The following is a 19,965-nucleotide window of genomic DNA, read 5'->3' on the forward strand; positions in this document are numbered from 1 at the left end:
CTCTCCCTCCCTCTCTTTGTGCTGTTCTGATATGCAGATAAGCTGACATTAAAAAGGGGTTCCCATGGAGACAAGAAGGGCCCGTTGACGTCGCCAGGGACAAGGCAAACACCGATGCAGAGGCTCCATGCAATACTGAAAAGCTGACCCAGAATAAACAGGCAACCAGCATTTACATATGACTTGTTTTCTATCCAAATAAAGATACACAAGAAATACTTGCCGTATTTACACACTTTAGATCTTTTTCTGGTAACTTTTGGTAACCACAACAAACTTATCTGCTTGACATGGTAAAGAAAACCTTACTTGACACTGCTATGTGATCATCCATCAGTGTCAGACCTGTTAAATTTATGACATGCTGAACATTACCATAGTATGCGTCGAATGTATGAAGGAGCAGCTCTGACTTCTTTAAGGAGAAAGTGAAGCCAAGCCAAACATTAAGTTCCCAAGTGAGCACCCATTATTGCTATCCCACTACTGCTGGTTGTATGTATTCAAAACATTACTGCATGAAAGCATCCCTGCAGAATTTATGCTGCTTGTTTCCCCTAATGCACAACAACATCTCTGTGTCTCTCTGGAAAAAACAGCCCTTGACTGTAATTGCTCTTTTGCACCGGGCTCCATGAAAATGGATTTTCAAATGTGAGTCTCCCTCCACCTTCCCTTTCCCCCACCTTCACCCCTCCCTCCACGATGTAATTTGAACCGGAACGTCATTACAGCCATGCTTGTTATTCCCCTCATTATGTGGTGAAATGGAAAAACACAAGAGTACCTTGAGATTCCAGTCAGGAAAAGGCTGGTTCTCTGGACCGCACTTTAATAAGGGGGACCTGGTTCACACTCATCTGAATTTTGCCAAAAATAATTGAGTCGCTGTATATAGACCTACTGCTGGTTTTTAATTGATACAATCATGTGGGCTTAAACTACTTAGCTCAATATCTCATAAAAATATTAATATCCCAGGTCTGAGCCACAAAACAGACTAAATGATAGATGTTTTTTCAATTAGGTCTTTGAGTTTGTTTTACTGAATTTCCAAGCTAAACCAGAACTTTTTTTTTTTTTTTTTTTTTTTTAAAGGGACTAACCTTTTCATTGGGTTTGTGGCAAACAAAAAATCAATTTAACACTGGTAAAAGTAAACAGGTCAGCAAAAGTTTAGGACAGAGTAACAATGACGTCTAATATTAATACTGATTAGAAAGTAAAGTTTATAAAATGACTCAGTGAACAGGAAGGTATAACTTTATTAAGTTACTACATTATGATGAGGGTTTCATGCGGGAAAGAAGTAACAAACATTAACAGTAAGAATAAGATTAGCAGCCATGACTTCTGCTTTCTGAAGTTCACAGGCATAAACATGCAAAAACTGAACGACTAGTGTTACCAGCCTGGGAACAAGACAGGGACAACATTCTCAGGCAAAGCATGCACAGGAGCCGAGGAAAGATATGGGATGGGATCATAAGCCCGAGTACGCTGGGGGAAGGAAATAAAGGGTCCAATTTTCTCATATAAATGAACGAACATCTGATTTCTAGTGTGACTAATGCACGACAGATGAGTTAGTAAAAAAACGTTAGTATTTCACTTATGTTGTTAGCCACATGTGTCTTCTCACACAACTGCAACATCTCCAAGTGCAGCTATTTTTCACAAAATATGATGTAAAAGTGAAACCTGAGAGAAGCGCGCCTAATGCAAGACCATTAGGCTCAAATTATCTGTTATTCTTTCATGATTCCATAGACTAAACAGTGCTAAGAGCAGTCAGTCAATGGGGCCTGTGTATATTGAACACTTAATGTCGTGAATAATTCATGGTGTGCGGTTAAGTTTGGAGAGGTGCTGTGGAACAAAATGACTAGAGGGCAGGTAATTGTTATCGATTCCCTGAAGCCTCTCTCCCGTTGAGAGCAGCTTGGAGAAACGGGCTCCAGGACTCTATCAAAACCACAAAATAAGCCCCATCTCCACTCTGCCTGCCTGCTTGCTGGATACCTATAAATTTAACTGCCTTGACAAAGTGCCCAAGGATAGCAGAACCTGTTCAGTGAATCAATATCTGAGCAAACTGGCACAGAGTCAGCATGCTCCCAGGCTTCCTGGCAGCAGCACTGGGCTACCATGATGGCTGATCATCCCCTTGTCAGCACACTGTCAGCTCATTCTTAAATATTCTATAGGTCAGCTCTTTGCGTGGCAGTGCTTTGCAGATGGTACAAGTGAAGAAGATAAGATAATTTCCAAAACATTACCTCTCGTGGACAATGTCACTTTCATTAGTCATTAAGTCTAAAACAGCGACTCAGTCTGTATGTTTGTGGATCAAGGACCAAAAGTCATAAAATCAATTACCTGTATAAATTTTTTAATGACTAGTTATTATACAGTAACTTCAATAAAATTAGATGTGATCAGTTTTTATTATGTGTTTACATTTCTTTAAAAGTCTTTCAGCACCCCATTATAAACTTTTCTGCTGCAGGACCCAACCTGCAAGGATGTCTTCTCATTAGGCTAACATGTGCCTATTACATCCTTCAGTCTCTGGGTGGAGAATGCCCATGGCAGTAAAACAGACATACAGCAATCCCCTGAGAACGGCTTTGTCAGTTCTGATACCCGTGTCCCTCAGTGGGAGAGCATGGGTGTTGCTGCCTAAATACCTGAAAAATCCGGTTGCCACCTGAATACCGGAGTAATCCATAACACACCTCTCTGCAAAGGTGGATGGAAAGTTTGAGCGTGAAAGGAGCTATAGTTATTGGTGGATGTGGTTGACAGTGACACTATGGGTGCGGTTGGGAGAAACACAAAGCAACAAATCACAACAGAGGTCTGATAATGACTTAAGCAAACTGCAGAGGGACTCCTTGTTTGTTTTGGCAAGGCTAAACATGGTTTGAGGGAGTGGCATTGTAAAGCATGCAAGAACTATTTGGGGATTCATGCAAACAAGTAGACAAAACGACACATTTACATCACGGAGGATTTGGGAGAGTCATTATAGATATTTTTGTTTTTAAAGGTAGGGATATCAGTGTCTCCATCAGAGGGGCTGGGCTCACCTAAAATCTGCATCAAATTGAAGGGAAGGGATTAAAAGAGAAAATGACCAACCTTCGCGCTGATCTGTTTGTGGATGAAGTGATTTGATGGAGGTGACCGATGGAATGAATAGATACAATGGGGAGAGGAAGACAACACAGTGAAACACAACAGTGTTTTTAATCAATCCAGTGGAGTTTAGTGACATGGTACAGATAAGCGAACTAAGGCATACATACAGTATCAGGGAGGGAATCTCACTTTTTACAATGATTCACAATTATTCTTTAGCTTTTTCATTTGAATATTCATTATTTTGTATTTTCATTTGTCTGAATTCTTTTTTTCCTCTTTAAAATCCTTTTTCTCCCCTTCAAGAGCACATGTTGATGTAGGGGAAACTAGATGGGCCCCTGTACCTAATGGTTTTCTTAATAAAACTGACCTAAATTCACGTTGTAAGTTTCCCTCCTTGACAGCCAGACACACACACATAAAACAGCATGAAGATATTTTAGTAAAAGAAAAGCCCAGCTGCAGCACTTTATCCTTTGTGACATATTGACATGTCTCATGGATATATGAGGGAGTGCCAGCAGACAGAAACTGACATCCCTCCTCTGTTGTGGGATAAGCACTTGACAAATGAGCGCTCATGCACAATCACAGGACGCTTGTGATTCTGCCCACGTTGATGGAGTCCTCCTTTAGAGGAGGGTCACCGAAAGCGACCCACAGCAAACAGAGCGCGCACGCACCTGCACACCTACAAACACGCACACTCTCCTAATGGATGAGAAGTGGAACGACATAAATAGATACGCAGACAGGAAGGGGAAAACTACCCCCCCCCCACCTCCTCCTTCAGTCTCAACGTCCCCTCCCACACAGAAATATGAGGACATCACTCTCTGGTGGCTCTAAAATGTCAAGACAAGGGTGGTGATGGTGGTGCTGGCAGCATGTTTGTGTACCTGCAGACAAGAATTGGATCAGGTAGCGAGAATGAGCGGTAAAAAACAGAAATACATTCACAGGCACAAAACACCGACCCGTAACAAGCACATCTAATGCAAGTCTTCAGGGGTGCATGTGCGTGTGTGTGTATTTGTGTGTGTGAGCGGGTGTTACAAGGGTGTTCATAGAGAATAATACCACAATTCTTTCCCCCATGGTAATCTTTTCCTATGTCACCCTCAAGCAGTGGTCACTTTATTGGCATTTCAAGGCTACCAATTATTGTTCAAACCAGGGAAGATGAATTTTTTAGAAGGTACTACATTTAATCAAGTTATAGATTCTTATAGCCTACTCAAAAGTGAGAACAGAATATTGAAACACAGTTAACCTCTGCATTAAATTGCAATATTTTGTATCTCATAGGGTATTAAGAATTGTAACATTATTGTATTCATTTGTTCATAGCCCAAGCATCATTTTCATTTTGTACGGGAAGTTTGGAATCAACCAAATTTTTACAGCCTGCTGCTACACATCAACACTAAAATTTAACAGTTGTCCAATGACCTGTTTGCTTCCAAAGCTTGTTATGTTTATAGATTTAAGCAGACGTTGTAAGCCCCTAAATCTTCCCTCTGGTGTCTTGGAATAAAAGAAAAACATATAACAACAGGAAGGGAAGAGAGGCACGTCAAAGACCACTTGTATTGAGTCCCTCATGTTTTAAACCCAATCAAGCAGCCCAGTGATAACACAGCCCCAGGTCTCGTCTCCTCATTCTTGCAGCAGTAACAAAGACAGAGTGAAAACATGGCTTGTGCCTTTGTTCTCCATTCCAGGCAAGTACACTTTTAAAAGGTTATGGTTGGTTTGATTTCTATCTCTCCACTGGTGTGGTGAGGCTGGCGGAAAAGTTGGTGTTGGGGCCATCGGGTTGACAGCTACCTGGGTGGTGTTACACACTAGCTGGGCCTGGGGGCCCTGCTGGCGCCATGCCACACAACTACTGTAATTACCTCTGAGGGGGGAAAAAAGGCTGCGTCTGCACCTGTGACAGACATGCCCTGATTAATAGACGAGACTTACATCCTTTCCTTGCCTTTGCTGTTTGGCTGACTACCTCCCCCTGTCAAGATTTAAGATCTAAACCTTCTGAAGCCCACGGTGTTTAATCTGTAAATTTGATGCTGTTATGGTCCTTGAAGATGATTTTACCTCTGGTGCCTCTGATCCAGGGGGTGGCTCTGTGTGTTGCAAAAACATTTTTCTTGGATACTTTCCTATAAGGAAAAAAATGATGCTAAATACTAATAGAGGACATCCTAGTGAGAGGGAATTTTGTTTACAAAAATAGTATTCTCGATTCGAAAGTATCTTTATGGATGGAAAAAGACAACGGAATCGCTGATCCATAAAATATCCTGTATAATGCACTATTTTATATGCTTTTAACAAAATTATGAAGTGATAACCAACATGTCTTTTTTTTACCCTGACACTTTCACTCCCTCCTCCTCCTCCACCCACACTAACAACTGGAGCAGCTATTCTGTTTCATGTACATCAGACATGGTGGTGTTATCCAACAAGGGCTGACCTAGACTACTCTCCCCCCTATCCCAGCTTTTTCCAGGATGGGTACAATGATGCCTTTGCCCTGCATTAGTCCGCTCTCAGAGACACCACAATGAAAACAAACCCTGAAACTCCAAGCTCCTCCATGCCTTTAGGAGCTCTGGGGTGTGCGGGGGGGAATAATGGAGCCTTTCGATACAGTCAAAATAAAAAAGAAAAGGGGCCTGGCTGGGCTTTCAATGCCAGCAGAGGAAACGGTTTCAATGCAGCTGTTTTCACAGAGGCCGCACCTGGTCGAGTTCACAGCCAAACAGGAGGTTGAGGTTAGTTCATTGGTAAGGGAAGAATGGCATAGCAAGGATAATGCTGAGAGAATTGGTTGAAGGAGAGACAAAGAGAGAGAAATAGCGGTATGAATGTGGTCATCAAATGAGGAAATTACAAAACAATTAAAGGCCCTGCAAGTGTTTTCACTTATCATGGCTGATTGGCTCTGCTCAGGTTGAACGTGGGCAGAGCTGTGCTGGGAATTACTCCATGGACCACAGGAATTACAAAAGTGTAATTTGTCCCACCCTGGCAGGTGCAACAATGCTAACAGGAGAGTTACGACGATGTCAATCATAAAGTCTTCACACTCCTACGCACTCCAGAGAAGAGCTTTAATCACACAAAATAACTTAAAAAAAAAATCACCTGAGTGGGTGTACTATTGGGGGTACAGGGTTTTTAAAGGACGAGCAGATCGAAAAATGCATGGTCACTGGTGAGTGAAAAACATTTAGAATCAAACAGAAAAGAAATTTCAAAGGGTTGCATGGTTGTTTGTGGTTTGCAAATGTTTGACATAACATAATGACATTAATTCAAGAACTGAGAGAGATGTTTGACTTTACCTCGTACGTAGAGATTGGCAGGAGCAGAGTAACGGGTCCCAGCACTGTTCATGGCAACACATTCATATTTCCCCTGGTCGGACTCCTCGCTGTTCTCAATTTGTAGAGCTCCTGTGTAGAGGATTAAGAAATGTAGCTGTCTTGACAGTTGTGGAATATGAGATAACTTGGCATGAAACCACAATAGATATCTGTACAGTGACTTGCTAGAGAGCCTGTAGTCAACTAGTCTAACCCAGTTCATGCGTAATTAAGTGTCTCAGACACAGACGCAGTTTTGTCAAGAAAATGCTTACGGCAATACAAGCATTTAGCTGATTTGGCAAATTTAAGGACACTGTTAACAGAATATAAGCCTAGTCGTGTGAAGGAGAAAAAAGATCATGACTGAGGGTCAATTAATCAGCTGAATAACATGTCACAACCATCACAGTCTGATGTGGCTTCCTGCTTATGGAAATAATTGGCAAAAGAAGAAATCAAACTGGTGCGGCTTAATATTAACAACTGTGCAAACTGTGTTTTACACAGTTTTACCAAGGGACATTATTAAGACCTTATTTTTGAGGGTTTGGGGTTGAGAATAATGTTTTCAGAGATTCTTAGTGATGACATAAAATGGAAATGTGACCATATTTAAGCACAAGGCAAATGCTAATGTATCTTAAGACTTAAAACAGTTCTTTTCAGTCATTATTTTGCTTGCTGAGATAATGGTCCACATCACTGCCTGTGCAGGCCATTACTGGGTTCTTTCACCACCAACTATCTGACCATGTCTCACCAAATCCCTCAGGGGAGCTGCTCCTCTGCCAGATGGCTTAGATTAGTATTCACAATCCCAAGTAGCTGTAGTCATCAGACAGAAGGCTAACATGTTGTTTCTAACAAAGCATGAAAGCCCGGGAGACCCTGGTCATTTTGACACTCCATGTCCATAACCATCACCCAATCATTGCTACTGAATTGCAAATGGACAACAGATGAGGCAAGTTATAATTTGACAAATTGAAAAGAGACCAACAACAGTAACTTACCTGCATCCCATGAATTAAAAAATACATGTTTAAAACAACATTATTTCTCTCAGCACTAAATATACATGTCATAAGTGAGTGATAACAGTTATCACGTCTCCGAAACAGCATGGTACTAGCACAAAAGGTGGCCAGCCACCATGCAGTTTGAAAATGACAAAAAATACTCAGCATACGATGATGTCAGGATATATTTTTCACATCATGCAGTATGAGATGAATGCAACAAACAGGTTCACCACCAACCATAGGGGACTGGAATCAAGACGAGACCAAAAAGGGGGAGCAAAACAGGGTGGGGCAGCGACATGTGATAATACCACCTCAGATCTCATGACAACACAACCCTACAAGGTGTTTGGCTCTGCTTGTTGAGCTCATCGCTGTCTGATTCAGCACTGACATGTACCTGCATAATAATGTCGGTGTCACCAATCTGTCTATCTGCCCGCTCTCTCATGGGAGAAAACAGTGTGAGTACTACAGGATGTAGTGTAGTAGAAGGTTAGTGTAATGACAGTTGTCAGAGCTGCAACACTAAACTCCTTTAATTACTTCCAACTACTCGAACACTGGTGGATCTTCTACAAGGTCATTTCACTGTTTTACAGAGCAGAAGGGACACATAGGCTGCCATAAGGCTACCTTAACTCCTAAAGAGTTACACATCTAATTGACTATGGGCTGTATTAGGCGCCAAGGACGCACAGACACTGAGACAGACAGCTGGTAGTTCCAAATGTATTCAGCTTGCCCCAGACATCCACTATTTACTTCACTGTTGTTGAACGGAAATCATGCTTTTCCTTGGGGGAAAAGCATATGATTTCCATAAAAAGGGATTGAAGCTTCCACCTTAACAATCTTGACCAGGCATCCTGTTCCCATGCTTGGGGGGCAATACTGCATAGGCTATATGCAAATGCAGCCATTTCAATTTACATTGAGGCTGCATAGAGGAGGCAGGTGGATCCTCTTGTGGCGATGGTGGACTTTAGTTTAAAATGCAACTCCTTTCCCCTTTTTGCTGAAAAGCCAGTGGAGATTGTGAAGCTAAAAGATGTTTCTGTGTAAATGTATGTGTGTGTTTGCTCATAAAAGTGGTTCATTTCTGATGGTACAGGAGGAGCCTTGAAAAAGCTTATTTACAAGATAATACCTTGGACTTGCTTTTGCATTTTCATTTTCCTGACATCAGGGTTGGTGATCATTTGTTTGTAAAGGAGCAGACAGCAGACAGAACATGATCAGACAGAACATGTTGGGAAGAGACGAAGGGGGACGTGGAAGAGGGTGAGTTGGCGCTAACAGCATGAATGAACCTGTTGATTTGGCGTTGCGGGAAATGCAGGGGTCTGATATGGATATGAGGGAATGGTGTGGACGTGATATTTTCTGACACACTTTATTTATCATCCTTACCTCTAATTGGTGTACCACCTAGGTGGGAGTAATTTCGATGCAAACAGGGTTGAGAAATTAGTTAGTAATCCACTTACAACAGTGGGAGAGAAAAACATGGCGTCTGACAGGCCACAGATACATTAAAAAAAAAAAAAAACAATACAGTGTAGGATCCACTTAAATGCAATGTGACAATGTGACTTAATCAGTACTATGAAGCAAGTATAAATTTTGGACATTTTAAAATATAATGCTGCTACTTTTGTATTTTTAGAAAACGGCTACAGGCACATTTGTCCTTACTTCACAGCAGCATTAGAATAGTATGCAATTTAAGCAGTTTTCAAATTTAAGATGACCCCCAGTCTGTGTACAGACTACATTTATGTAGATAGCAGTTAGTGAAATGGGCAAGAGAAATGAATGGAAGTCATACACGGTAAATAGAGTGTGATGCACAGCAAAAAGTATTCAGGTCAGAGGTATTGAACTGAAAAGAAGTTAGTATCTCTACAGAGTGAATGATTTGGATGGTGTGAAAAGATAGATCAAATGTGTCTCTGTGCTCACAAAAAATCCGGCAAGTGTGATGTAATAAGAGGAACTGGGTCTGGCTTTTTTGTTAAACAGCGGCTGCAAATTAATGCACTTTTTCCTGCCATCGCCAAATTGGCCTAATATCAGGTCATGCAGTAATGCAAATCCTGGTATGGCAGCAGATGTCAAGAGGAGTGTGGTGGATAAAAAGAATTCTTAGTCTAAGGGTATTACATATCAGCACGTTTTCAGGCACTCTCACTATATGTGAGAAAGAAAACTGAATAAGTTTGTTGCTAGAAGTAAAATTAAATATTAAAAAATAAATGCACAATTTTATCCTTGCTATAAAAGCCCTATCCAACAATTAAGTAGCTGTATTAGTACGTAATTTATGATAAATAAATCTGGGTTGTGCTTATAGTAGAGCCGCAATTTAATACTGCATTAACATGGAGAGTCCGAGTGAACATGCTCCAGTGACCTGTATTCAGCTTCCACTGGGCAGCTTTAGTGCCAGGCTTTTTCTGGAGAAGCTCTCATCTTAAATCTTTAGGGCCTCAGACCTGCAGCCTGGCCTGGCATTCTCTAAGTGAGGTACATCTAGTAAGGAGTGACAAGACTGAACCTGGTCAAAAGTCACTAATCTTTCCATCTTGCATCTTTTCCATCTGATCCAGGTCAAGCAAGCACTATTTATTTATGAAGTGGACTGATACTGCGAACCAAGAATACCTCATTGATTTTTTATTTGAATCCAAGCTAATGCATCATTGGTTGGACTCATTGTGACCCAGCTGTATGTTTAAAAGGGGATTAAGGATTATTTAATATGGTGAAAAACTCTCTTTCTGTACTTTGGAAGGTTACAATCTCATGTATCACTGTCAAAGATTGCAGGAATGCAGTAACAACTTCATTCCAACTTCTGTGTTATTTTATAAGTGGCTGCAGCTGTTGTGAGGAATAAAATCCTGTAAGAACTCAGCCAACTAATCAAGGTGACAATGACAAGCTGAATAAAACTTTCATGTCCTTTGTGATGAAAGAGAATACACAAAGTCATTCACGACAACAAAGGGCTTTTGTGTTTTCACATCACCCTCATTTCTAACATGACTCATATCTGTTGGCATTTAATGTCATCTTTTACCCTGCAACTTGCCTTTGCTATAATTTACATGTTCCATATGTCATGTAGAGGATTATCTTAAAGAAATGAAATCAGATCAAATCAAACCGTACCTGAGCGAAGCTGTTTGATACGCCCGTTGCTGCTGCTGATGTCCACAGGAAGCATGTCCTTGAACCAGGAGATCTCTGGGTCTGGGTTTCCACTGGCAGCACACAGCATGGTGGCAGTTCTGGTCCTTTCAACCACCTTCAGTTGGGGACCCATATCGATGGTGGGGAAGCCATGGGGGATCTGGTTCTCTGAAAATTTGCAAAAGGTAAATTTTAGTATAGCCACGGACATAGAGCAAGAAAAAAAATAAAATAGAAGGGGAACACTATGTTTACAAAAAGATTCTGACAGAATCTGGCTCTCAATTGCTTTGAGAGGTGTTGAGTGCATCAAAGCTGTTGAGCTGGCAAGGACAGAGCAAAGAGGATGAAAGAGAACAAATACATTTCAGGTGCTACAGGCCAAACAGTAATCACACACACACAAAAAAAATAAAATATTGTAAGAGCAGCAGATAATACTGTGGAAAGATAGATATGATGTTGATTTGGATTTCAAATTTGGTTGAAAAAAAATCCTGTCTCTGATTGATTATCATAGTGGGCTTATTACCCAGCACAGGGAGTCTCAGGTTTAGACAGAGGAAGGATAGTTGCAATCTGCCTTTGGGCATCCATGCATAAATGAGCCGCCTTAGGCTTAGCAAGATAAACAAACCTATTTGAATAATCCAACTCATCATAATCAGTGTAACAGCATATCCATGACAACACAAAGTATAATCCTTAAAGTAGAATTTGGGATCCTAAGGTGAAAGGTTGTGTTTCCCGCAAATATATACTGATATCATAAGATTATCAAACTAGAGACATTCTTGCGATGGGATCGCACCAGCCGCAACGCCCCTCAACATGTTGATGTTCTGACCCATGAGTACTCAGTAGCCATTACTGCATTATTACATAAGTACGGAGTTGTCATTACTACATTATCACTGCTGGTGTGATCCCATTACAAAATAGTCTGTAGTTTTACCTATGGTAAATGGAATGGTAAATGGACTGCATTTATGTAGCGCTTTCTAGTCATATCAACCCTTCAAAGCGCTTTACACTACATGCCACTTTCACACATTCACACACACATTCATACAATGCACTTATACACATACTGATGGCACAGCCATCAGATTCAACGTGGAGTTCAGTATCTTGCCGAAGGATACTTTGACATGCGAACTGAAGGAGCCGGGGAATGATTCACTGAGCTTTCGGTTAGTGGACAACCCGTTCTACCTCCTGAGCCACAGTCGCTCCTAAAAGGGGCCCTTGGCCGCCCCAATTTAAACCACTGGGAATTAATGAAAACTGATAGAAACTGGGATACTGTAATCTGCAACTTAAAAGAAATGTGATCAAGGGGGTGTAAAGTGGGGGGACCAATGGCCCCTTCCTCACTTCTAACCCCCCTACTTCCGGTGCCCTTGCTTGGACCACACCCATCCTTGAACTTGGCCTTTATTTTGATCTTAACTACAAACAAATTTCGTGTCTGTATCTTGCACGGTTGTAACAATTTGTGGTGACACAATCTGTCCAAAGACAGAGAGAAGTACTCAAAACACACACACACACACACACACACCCTTGTTTTACTATATTCGTAGGGACCCATTATTGACATGATGCATTTCCTGGCCCCTTACTGTAACCTTAACCATCACAACTGAATGCCTAACCCTAACTTAAACCTAATTCTAACCCTGTCCCTAAAACCAGGTCTTAACCCTCAAACAGCCATTTAAACTTGTGGGGTCCTGCATTTTGGTGTCCACAAAGGTATCGGACCCCACAACTCCAGTTGGCTCCCAGTTTTCGGACCTCACGAATATAGTAAATCAAGCCCACAAACAGACTCAAAAGGTGAAAACAGCAGCCACGCCGTCACGGCTGGTAAATATGGACAATATATAATCCTAGACTATCTTAAGGATCCGCCTTGACATATGGGATTTCAAAAGTCATCAGGAAGAAGTAGATCCCAACAGCCTGTACTGACCATTGACATTAAACGCTTACAATATGTTTTTTTCTATTTTGTAAAAGTCATGAAAGTAAAAAGCTACTTGGCTATATTTTTTCTAGCTTTAAACTGACTGTTACCCCTCAATGCCTATCTCATTCTGTAATGGCAAGTTGTGTCATTGTGAAATATTAGTCAGATGTTTTCAACAAAGGTGAGCAAACTAGGAACACTTAGGATATTGTTTAACTCAACTTTTTCTGATATTCAGATTAAACAACATAATATCTCAGTGTGTTGAGTTTTGAGGTTGTGACAGACCATTAACTATCATCTTTTAAATAAAAGACGAATTATTTATGTTCCTTATAATGGTTTTGCGATCTATATTTAGTCTCTTAAATAAAATCTAAAGTTGCATTTATTACAAAAACTGTCACTGACATGGCCTAACTGTGCTGCAAAACCATAATCAGAGCCCTCGAATTTACCCTCATAATAAATCCTAATTTAACCTCTGGACAACCTTAATAAAGAGGAAACACAATGGCCCTTGCAAGGTCTAATTTTCAGATTACTCTCAAACATGTAATCTCTTTTATCTTTCTCCTCATATGTAGATGTGTCGTTGGTGTGATAATGAAAGTATTAACGACTCTAAATCCTGCTGTTTTGTTCAGTATGAAAAGACTTCTATATCTCCAAAGTGCAGGTTAACAATGAGCAAATGTTAGTTTACCTGCAAGGATGAACAACATTAATACAAGACAGAGATTTGGTTATTTAGGAAAGTTGACAAAATAGTGTCTATAATGGGATAACAGAACGGTCCACTAAAAATTAACTAGTGATTATTTAAAAATCAAAATGTATTCGAGACGATTTATGTCAAGATAGGTGAGGAGAACAATAAGAAAGAAACTTTCACCAAGTTGTCCTGGAGCAAGGTTTCTAATCTCCATCTACCCCAACATTGTGGTCATCTATCTGCATGTGATTGTTAATGTATGCATTTTGAATGAGAAGGAGAGCAGGGCTAAATGAACAGCCAGCATTCTCTGCAAACTCCCCCAATTAACTGAGATATAAAAGTTGGTCACTTTACATTCATCTGAGAAAAAACAAACACCTTCTTTCAAGATTGTCTATTGTGAGCACTGCCAAAAGTACCAGAGGGCTGTCTTGTTTTAGTCATTAGCTATGAGGTGAACTACATACACTGCTCTCTTGCTAGTAGGATTGCCTAAAATCTAAGCTTTTGTTTATAAGAAAACCAACAAACACTACTTAGAAAAAATCTACTACTAACTCATTCATAACTGACTACATTGGCTACACCTGAAGTATTACTGATCCGCTTTTTCTACTTTCTTAAGCAGACATCTATATCATAGGCCTATGTTTTGATTGAATTCTGATTGGCTGTAAGATCCCATCTGCAATGACGCGGTCTAACTCAAGATGGAGTCTCAGGGATCACTTATCTTGTCCGAGTCAAAAATCAGGTATGTAAACATTGAGCACGAATCAAGTATCGGCGTTGTTCTTTGTTCCAATCTCCAGCAAAGCAGTTGTTCTTCCTTTCACCCTTGTGTTTGGCCTGCAGCCCTGTTCATCTCATATTCAAATGCAGTTGACAGACCTCTGTGTGGCTTTTTTATTTTTGTGGCAAGGCTTACTTCCTGTCTAATGATACGGGATTAATTTTTCAGACATCCCAACCGAAAATCGAGATATCTCTATAAAAGAGTAGACAACTACAGCACAATGTACTGTACTGTAGTACTGTAAAACTTGTCATTATAGGAATAATGGTAACAGTAGCGCCCTGTTTTCCACATTGGTTTGCTTTCTCTAACCTTCAAAGAGAAAGAGAAGGAAAAGGTAGAGACAGATGGAGATGGAGAAACGAGAAGAATGAAAGTGAAAAATACCCCTCAGATAAATGCCATACATAATGTTGAACCTGCAGCAATTTTCCAAATGAGGGTTTAATTTGTTTGGTGGCCAAAGATGGGCAAAATAATAGATTCCTCTGCTATTATCCTCCTATTAAGGTGAAATGTGGGGAAAACCAATGAATTGAATCGTACAGTATCTTCCCTCTATCATCATGGGTAACATGAGATCGCTGGACGAGCTTGCTTCCCTAGTGAGGAATCGGAGGACTTGTGACGTCACCCACTCTGCTACCACGAGACTCCTAACTCTGCACCCTAGTGCTTTTTTCATGATCTCTGGGAACTTCAACTAGACAAGACTCTCCCAACTTTCACTCAATTAGTGGACTACACTACCAGAGGAGACAGGACCCTGGACCTACTATATGCTAATGTTATAGAGGCCTGGAGATTCTACTTCTCACATTATTTTTTGTACATTTACATTTGTACGTTTTTTTCTATTCACTTTCTGTGTATTTATTATGATTACTACTTCAAAGTATTTTTTACTTTTTTACTTATTTACTTCCTCTTTCGTAACTGCATGGTGTGCAGTTGTAACAAAGCAATTTCCCTGTGGGGATCAATAAAGTTTTTCTGATTCTGATTCTGATTTTACCTAACCTAGAGGGAGCTGAACTCCAGTCTCACCTACTTATAATTAACTTAGAATGTGTTCATAATGGCCAAAGATCACCAGGACAGGAGGTCCTTTTGTGGCTGCTGACATGGACCCAATTGTATGCACTATTAACTATAGTTGTATTGTGTGCATGTATGCACTCACAGGGGTGGGAGGCATAGTTTGTGTGGGTTCACATGTTTGTGTTCACAGACAGTAGCCTGTGTTTGGGGACCTCGCTGCAGAGCTAAATTAGATGCTATGCATGTCTGCAATTATGCTGCAACACCATTCTATACTGAATTATTATCTGGATTTTGGCAAAAAATGTTGCCAAAAAATGCCTGTCATAGATTTTTTTTGTATTCATACCATATATTTAATCAATTTCTATTGGTAAAATTGTCAGTTTTATTACCGAGGAGTAATCTCTATACAACATTAAAATGTTTAACAGCCTTATCTCTGCTCAATATTTGTCAGTCTATGTCATTCAAATGGTGAAATTGATAAACAAGGACAAAAACCTGTAAATATAGAGGTGTATGCAGGAGTACATCAATTGATTAAAAATGAATACATTAATTAACACTGATAAAACTTCTATAGATCTGATAAACTGTAGTCTTGAGCTGGTCTTCAATCAACCGTGGATATGAAAAAATTCTGTACATTTCATTCTATCCCCACTGATTCCCAATGTTCATGCATCATGTCGTGCATGCTGTTTGTACATGTAAGACATGCTTGGGCCTCTAAAATCACTCAATCTCTCAGACAGAAGATGGTGCAGCTCTAGGTCTAGTACTGTATTTAGTAACAATATGGTGGAAACCAATTGATTGAATGAGGCATGATGCTGTCCTGTGTATCACATCTAGCCAGTTACGTCAAGAATTGTAAAGAAGAGGACTGAGAAGTCTGTCATAGCATATTTTAAGGTGAATTTCTGAAGATTTGATCTATTTCCTACACCAACTTTATGGTTTGTAACATACAGTTAGCCACAGAAAAGAATGTCTTGCCATACTGGGGGGAAAAGCTATTTATGCAGTAGTGTTATGTGGAACTATGCCTTTCACTGAAGAAACTGAAATATCAGCATAGGACATTTCCCCCGAAACCCTCTTGCGATGGTGCCTATGGAATATTTATGACAAAAAATTATTGGCAAATGTTCCTGGGCTGTGAAAAATGCAAACCGTTGGTAAAACAGGGTGAAAGACCCCAAAGGAGTTATTACACGATTCAGCGGCTCTGTCATATCAGGAAGCACAAACAGGGAATAATTTAAAAGGCAAACAGCAGCTGCATAGCCTATACATGAATCTATCTCCTTTCTGCCTAATGTTTGCATTGCAGGTGAACTGTTATTACAACTGGTGGACATTTCTTTCACAGTATGTCTGATTAGTGGAAAGTGCACTGTGGCTTCATTTGGCATGTCAATTCTAACATGGGAAATTGTTCAATGGAAGACTGGCCAGGCTGCATGTACAGTAAATATTATACATATATAGGAGGCAGAGCTTTGCCTGTATTCAATGTTATTTCAACAGTTTGTACAGTTAGGGGGGCAGCAAATATCCAAGGTTTGTTACTCTTGGGATAGAGTAACCAGGAAGAATACAGAAAATCATTTCTATTTCTTCAGCAAACAAAATGGATTTCATTGGTATGGACATGAAAAAACACAACTTAAATCGTATTATTGAAACAAAACAAATTTATAACGGAGGACAACAAAACCTCACACAGCATGTTCAAAAAATTACATTAAAAGTAGAGGTAATAAATGTCTGTAATGTTAAGATTTGATAAGACCTAAAAGGTTTTTATTCTTTAAGTTATGCCCCTTTGGAGGGGAAAGGGTAAAACTTGTAGTCTCAAGGGCCAGGCCAAAGACTGATGATGATGAAGTCTTTGTTGGCCCCTCACATTTCACCCATTCTTTGTACTCATACAATCTCAAATTGTATGATTTTTTAAAAAATGCCATGAAAGCCTGTTTAATAAATAGTTAAACTGATTAACCTTGTTCTTTCTAGCACCCATAAAGAAGTCAATAATTTTTGCAAATCTCTAGCTAAAGGTTTAATAGTTAATTATTAAATATTTTATAATTTGGTTAGATTGTTAACATATTGGTCAGTATAAGGAGGGGACATTTCTCTAATTGTTGCGAAACCATGCATCCCTCATCTAACACAGATTTCTAAAGTTGTTCTTGGCTTTTGGTAAAAATAAATAAATAAATAAATAATTGAAAGTTCTTTCTATGCACTTATCAAAGATCTTGTCAGGCTATTGTGTAAGATTTGAGCCCTGTCTGTCTATTCCTACTACTCCAACTCCTGCGGCTGGCCTTGTCTGCCAACTTGTCATGCCTGGAAGACAAAGACATGCTTTTGTTCAGTCCTCTTTAATTTGAAGGGAAAAGAAAATGGACGGGAGAATTTGGAGTGAATCCAACGAAATAGTGCAGGCAATGCAGGTTGATATTTGTCAAGATAGAGGACATTTTTAATAAAAAGGGCCTCTTGTGCTGGAGTGTAATTCATCAAAAAAAAAAAAAAAGCTCTACTCTGCTGTCTCGTCTAGGCAGGGAAGTACGAATAAGGTGGAAATCCTGCGATAATGTCACATAGGCACTCCATTACTAAGATGAAATGTGCTGCAGGGGGGAAAAAAAACAGAAACAATATCATGTGCGACATGTAAGGAGATTATCGTGTTCTACTTCTCAATCTAACAATCAAACTGGTGATTTATTTTGTATGTAAGTAGAATAAACAATTTGAAATGATGCATTCAGCATGCAAACCATTTTAAGTGTACTGATCTAATATAGTGTGTTAGATGTCTCATACTGAGGAATCCAAACTGTCTTAAACCAATTGTATTTTATGGGACTTTGTTTTGTTTGTTAGGTCCTTCTGTGATACAGTTGTTACAACAAAAAGTGGGTGAAATGTCCTGGATTTGCAAATGATTAAGGCCAGAGGCAGTGCCAGAAATGCGTCAGAGGTAAAGATAGGTACTCATGAATTGGTCCTCCATGATCTGAAAAGTAAATAGGACCATTGTTCTCTCAACAACCGTTTATCACGCACAGTCATACTGCAATATGAGCAGCTCAGTAGATGAACTTGTTTACAGAGGTTATAGTGGTACAGTAGAAAAGAAAGGGCAGATAGGGATGGCTTAAATTGGTTTTCTTATTGTACTACTCAATTAGGATAGCAGTGGGGACCTTACCTATACACACAAGGCTTGGGGAAACATTGGCAACATCATTAAAGTAAAGAGAAGAGTAATATGTATTTAGGTAATATGGTCATTAGTGAAATTAAGAAAAAATGATACAGTAATCAAACTATTGTGTCAAGGATGTGTGCTTCTGCTGTAACAGCCACAGGCAGATGAGGTAAGATTTAGATGAGAAAAGAGAGAAAAAGAAGTAAAAAGGAGAGGGGAAGGGAGGAACGGAGGAGGGGGCATGGGAGGGGTGCATACCAACCTCCTGCCAGCTCCAATTACCAGTGTGAGTGGAGCGTGGCAGCTAGGGCGATGGGTCTAATCAGAGCCCTGCTGAAAGAGACCCATCCCTGTCCTCCAGTCCCACTGGGAGGCTGCTGGAGCTCAATCCCACTAGCGTCAACCAGCGTTTTTCCCTCAACCCAAACATACTCAGCTCAATGGGGGAAAACACTCCAGACACCCCATCCCCTTCATAACAGGGGAGCCCTGACATAGTGCCACAAGATGCAACACTTCTGCATTAAAAAAAATGCTTGCCTCATTTCCACTTCAGTGTGCCCTGGTATCTCCTTCCTTCTTAAACTCTCAAGCTCACTACTCAAAGTGGTGATTGACATGTTCTGCCATGAATGTTTTAACTGAGGGTTTCACCAGAGAAAGGCCCCCTTCGGTGAGAACATACAGTCATGAAAAATACAGGGGAAGCATATGTTGCGGAATATTCATGAGAAAACATTGCTACAATATCAACAGGAGTTGTATGTATACTTGTAAGCTGCCCACAGCATCTTTCTTCATTCTGTATCAATAGTTAATCTAATTCAGCATCAACGTGTGCCATCAAAAATTAACGTGATACAGTGAACCTCTCTTAAGTTATTTAGCTTTTACATCTGAACTGAGCTCATATCAAGCAAGAAATAAAAGGCCTCATGATCTCCATGTGTGCCTGTTGCCAAGTGATGGATGACAACAATTAAAGGTGATGTCTCCTTTGATAGCGTGAACCAAAGGACCACAGTGGCAGCAACACAGCCACTTCCCTTATGAAATATTACTGCTCTAAAATCTACTCTTTTAAACATACATCAGTGCAAATTCTTTATAGGTAAAAAAAACAAAGGTGCATGCAGTTTTAGGGAATAAGATTACAGGCTCAGTGTTTGCTATGTTCAAGTGATAAACCCTTTTAATTATTCACATTTCTGCTACTCCAACCTGTGAGGAAAACTAAATATAGAGCAATAAGTGTTGTCTATGTCTCAACTGGTCTTCAGTCAATCTGGCACTGAAAAGCAGACAAGCATTCTGCAGAAACAAAGCGCATGGCCTGTGGCTGTTTCTAGCCAAGAACATCGTTGAGCCAGACATTTGCATCTGCCTGAGACACGGAAGTGTGTGAGAAGTGTCAGCGGCAGCAAGAGGTGCAAACAGAAAGCCAAAGCTAACA

The 19,965-nt window shown here is 40.1% G+C and overlaps 1 protein-coding gene across 5 annotated transcripts in view; it reads right to left on the reverse strand.

Annotated features, from left to right (window-relative positions):
• Nucleotides 1-19,965, reverse strand: part of LOC120798643 (receptor-type tyrosine-protein phosphatase F) — a 165,169-nt gene that overhangs the window by 62,955 nt on the left and 82,249 nt on the right. For all 5 annotated transcript variants that reach the window (XM_040143073.1, XM_040143076.1, XM_040143074.1 and 2 more), the window contains exons 5-6: nucleotides 10,727-10,915; nucleotides 6,504-6,614 (exon numbers count right to left, since the gene is read on the reverse strand). In XM_040143073.1, the coding sequence (XP_039999007.1) occupies nucleotides 6,504-6,614; nucleotides 10,727-10,915 (300 nt within the window). The remainder of the gene's footprint in view (nucleotides 1-6,503; nucleotides 6,615-10,726; nucleotides 10,916-19,965) is intronic.

The sequence above is a fragment of the Xiphias gladius genome, chromosome 14 (genome assembly GCF_016859285.1).
Source record: "Xiphias gladius isolate SHS-SW01 ecotype Sanya breed wild chromosome 14, ASM1685928v1, whole genome shotgun sequence".
Classification (NCBI taxonomy): domain Eukaryota; kingdom Metazoa; phylum Chordata; class Actinopteri; order Istiophoriformes; family Xiphiidae; genus Xiphias; species Xiphias gladius.